We start from the raw sequence: 3662 nt of genomic DNA on the forward strand, positions 1-3662 counted from the left end.
GTATTCATATTGACAGCTAAACATCTTTGTTAAGCATCTGAAGTGATATTAACTTTTGTTTGGACACTTTGTTCGCACCACTGAGCCAAAACACATCCGACAACATCCAGAGAACTACACAACCATAATTACAATTCAAACTGGTTAAACTGCCTTTTTATGGCTTAATACTTTATAATAATTTAGATTGTGATTTACATAAACGCTGTGCCACAAGTGCAATATTTATCACATGCTCTGAGGATCACGATGCTCAAGTTATTTAATTTAGACCTATTCAGCGGAGACCCACTGCTGTTCAGTGTTTCCATATTAATGACACAAAACACGTTTGCAGTCGCTTCAAAATGTTAGATATTTATTTTAGCAAAACAAATATTTTTTTCACTCATTTTCAAACAACATCTGACTTAAAAAAAAAAGAGAGAGAAAAAAAAGAGGGTGAATTTACATATCACTGAGCTTACAGGACGCGTTAAATGTTAAAACATAGAAAATAAATACAAAAGAGTAGCTCGTCATTTGTCAGTGATGTTCCTTGAATCATACATTTTTTTTTAGAATGATGCTAAATCTTTGCAGATGGAAAGGGGAGTGGAGAATAAGGTAATTTCATGCAGCAGACGCGGCAGCCCTTCTTGCCCTCGCAGCACCAGTGGCACACGGGGATGAGGCCGTGACGCTTTCGCCTGATGTGACTCGGCGTCTGCGCGAGAAGACAAGAGACATGGTGAGCAGGGCGTTCATCTCCCAACATTTCACGCTCTCCCCCCCGTATGGAGAGGAGCACCGGGGTGCTCCGTGGGGAAAACACATCCACTTAAATTTTAATTTGCTCATGGTAATTGGCTTAATTCATTCAGTCAATTGAACATACCATCCATGATTCCATTGACATCTCTTGATGTGCCGCAACTGGAGTGTCATTGCTCCCTGCCTCCTCCGGCTCTTGCACCTGTTAATGAATTATGCACATTTAGGCGCCACATCCCCGGCATCCTGACAAAACATTGATAGCTAATAAGCAAATGAAGTGAGTTTAAGTCGAATTCTTACCCCGGTGAGTGGGAACGCGGAGCCCTCCAGAATGCAAACGAAGGCGAGCACGAGTGTCACTGCAACTGCAATGCTGAATGCCTTCATTTCGGTCGGGGGGTTTAAATGGTTTAGTTATTAAATCCTTTGAAGATTAGAGTTGATAGGTCTTCTTTCTCATGGGTGTCAGGGCCACCGAAGAGCACCACAATATCTTCAATTTATTCTCCGGGCTTCGGTGATGGATGGTGATTGTCTGGGCGAGTGGATTTCTTCAGATCTTTCAGTGACCCTTGTCAGCTCTTCTACAGGTCCGTCTGATGGTTGGGTACGCCGAGCCTGCTGGTATTTATACGCACTCGGACCCAGTGTTGCCTCATCGCTGCTGAAGCCCGGCCCATTCCTGACTGTGGTTACCTAACTCTTCTGGGGAAGTTTTCACCTCCCCATTTCTGCTTTTCATAAGTCTGCACAGCTTGGGGGGGGGATTCTCAGGTCTATTTTGGATCACGGATCCTCAGTCGCCGTCAATAATATCAAATTAATCACTCGCTTTTAAGCACAGTCTCCTTCTGCTCAGAACACACACATTAACAAACTGCCTGACACCATCACTTTCAGAACATTTGAGAGCGATATGAATTCTGTAAATGGGACTTTTTTTTTTTTGTTCCTGGCAGGAGCACTGGAGATTTCCCAGCAAAAGGCCAAGACCGCACGGGTCAATCTGCTGCACGGCTGACTGAGCTGCACTTGTTTCGACCCAGGAAATCCTTCACCGAGGAGAAGGAGCCACTTTGGAATATCCATTGCACAGTCTAAAGGATGTAATTACAACCTCTCAAATGGAATAATTAGCCCCTCATTTTCAACACGTTCAGTTTTTGCATAATACACAGGAACCTGCAGTTGAACCAAATTAAATCCCTTTGAGAGCTGCGGAGTAGTAGCCAGGATTAAAAAACCTCTATTTGAGAGTCAAGGTGTTCCAATATGCATTAGTTAAACGTAAAGCAAATGTGATGAGGGGGTTTATTTTTGGTTGGATAGCAGCTTCAGGTGTTGCATCATGTCGCAGCCTGTCTTCGTTTATGATCTCCATACGATGTTCTTCCTGGAAATTATGAGAAATAAAAACCAACAGCTGCTTCTTTTTTTTTTTTTTTCTTTTACATTTAAACAGCATTTCTCATTTCCTGGCACCACAACATGTCAGCAAAAGGTTGATAGATTCATTAATATCTTAAATAGTGTGAAATTAAAACTGTGTTTATCTAATGGCATAATGATAATAACCCAGATTGTGCAGGATTTCATAGGTAAACCATAACTCTGTATGAATAATATTTCCCCCCAACCGTATCAGTGAAGCGGCGATAAACGCCTACAGATTAATTAGCCTGTCAGTGTAAGAAAACTATTCCAGGGCTGTGAATGAATGCAAAAAATAAATAAATCAATAATGGTGGAAATGAAATAACAAATGATGAAATAAAGGTAAACGGTGGGCTGTACGCGCTGATAAAAATCAGAGACCTTTTGAATTCTCATTATACCTTCAAATTCTTTTCAGATTGCCCGTGCTGACTCAATTAGGGAACAACATGTTGCAGGACCCCCTGCGTCAGCCTGTCTCGTTTGCTGATAACCCCGCCGGCCTGCCGGTTTGTTTTGGGTGACCACAACATCAGTGTCAACAAATACATTCACGAATGGCTCCACATCCGCTGGAACGTAGCCCACACTTTTCTAAAATTCAGTTTTTTGTGTGTGTGTGTGTGTGACAGAAAGGGCCTCTGAACCAATATTTGAACGAGCACACAACGTCCAGATATGATCAACATGTCAGTGTGTTCGATCATGAGCTATGGCTACGAATCACATGTGCTATCGCAAAGGTAATATATTCAGATTGGAGGTGGGTCGGTGGGTTTTCCGAGCATGCGTGTTCTGTCTTGTGTTTCCCAGCAGCCCCCGAGGCTATCACTAGGAATCTTCTGGCCAAACAAAAGCAGGCACCAGCACGGCGGGCAGATTCACCCCGGCAGGCGCCCCTCTACCTTCTCTCTCTCCCCGTAGAGGACATTGCCCTTGTCTGTCCCTGTTTCATCACCGTCCTCGGTCGCCGTCCGTTTCTCACCGGCCTCTTTTCGTGCCAGCTCACCGAGGGCTTCCCAGCTGGGGTCACGGATTTTCTTGAAAAACAAAATCACACAAAAACTTCTACCGAAACCATGAAAACTTGCAAAATCCCACAGCTCTAGAGTTATTAATTTTTGAAAATAGGCAATCGGTGTTTAATTCTTGGAACTTCAGCAATTCTTTGAAGGCATCTTTAAAGCCTCACAAATTGCTTATGTTGCACAGCATTGGGAAATTATTATTATTATTATTGTTATTATTCTTCTTCTTCTTATTATTATTATTTTCATTATTATTACTATTATTTTATTTTTACGGAATATCCCAAAAAATATTAAGAAAAAGTTGGAACTTGTATTCATGTCAACATCTTATGCTGATTTTTTAAAGCAGAATTTAAAATAATAACGATAATTTATTATTTTATTTTATTTTATTTTATTTTATTTTATTTTATTTTATTTTATTTTATTTTTTATTTTTAT

The 3662-nt window shown here is 41.2% G+C and overlaps 1 protein-coding gene across 1 annotated transcript; it reads right to left on the reverse strand.

Annotated features, from left to right (window-relative positions):
- Positions 1-330: 330 nt before the first annotated feature.
- Positions 331-1390, reverse strand: LOC103369308 (hepcidin-like). The gene is made up of 3 exons (XM_008297992.1): positions 1057-1390; positions 878-955; positions 331-706 (listed from the first exon to the last, which is right to left on the reverse strand). The coding sequence occupies exons 1-3, from the start codon at positions 1141-1143 to the stop codon at positions 569-571; spliced, it is 303 nt and encodes a 100-aa protein (XP_008296214.1). The 5' UTR covers positions 1144-1390; the 3' UTR covers positions 331-568.
- Between the last annotated feature and the right edge of the window lie 2272 nt (positions 1391-3662).

This window comes from Stegastes partitus, unplaced genomic scaffold (genome assembly GCF_000690725.1).
Source record: "Stegastes partitus isolate 25-593 unplaced genomic scaffold, Stegastes_partitus-1.0.2 Scaffold1268, whole genome shotgun sequence".
In the NCBI taxonomy this organism is placed as follows: domain Eukaryota; kingdom Metazoa; phylum Chordata; class Actinopteri; family Pomacentridae; genus Stegastes; species Stegastes partitus.

What these genes read in the sequence shown, in the direction of transcription:
- LOC103369308 (XM_008297992.1), bottom strand. Translation starts at nt 1,143, where the DNA reads ATGAAGGCATTCAGCATTGCAGTTGCAGTGACACTCGTGCTCGCCTTC. An exon ending in CCGCGTTCCCACTCACCGGG is followed by an intron (nt 956 to 1,056) that starts GTAAGAATTCGA and finishes ATTCATTAACAG; the next exon opens with GTGCAAGAGCCGGAGGAGGC. An exon ending in TGTCAATGGAATCATGGATG is followed by an intron (nt 707 to 877) that starts GTATGTTCAATT and finishes CTTCTCGCGCAG; the next exon opens with ACGCCGAGTCACATCAGGCG.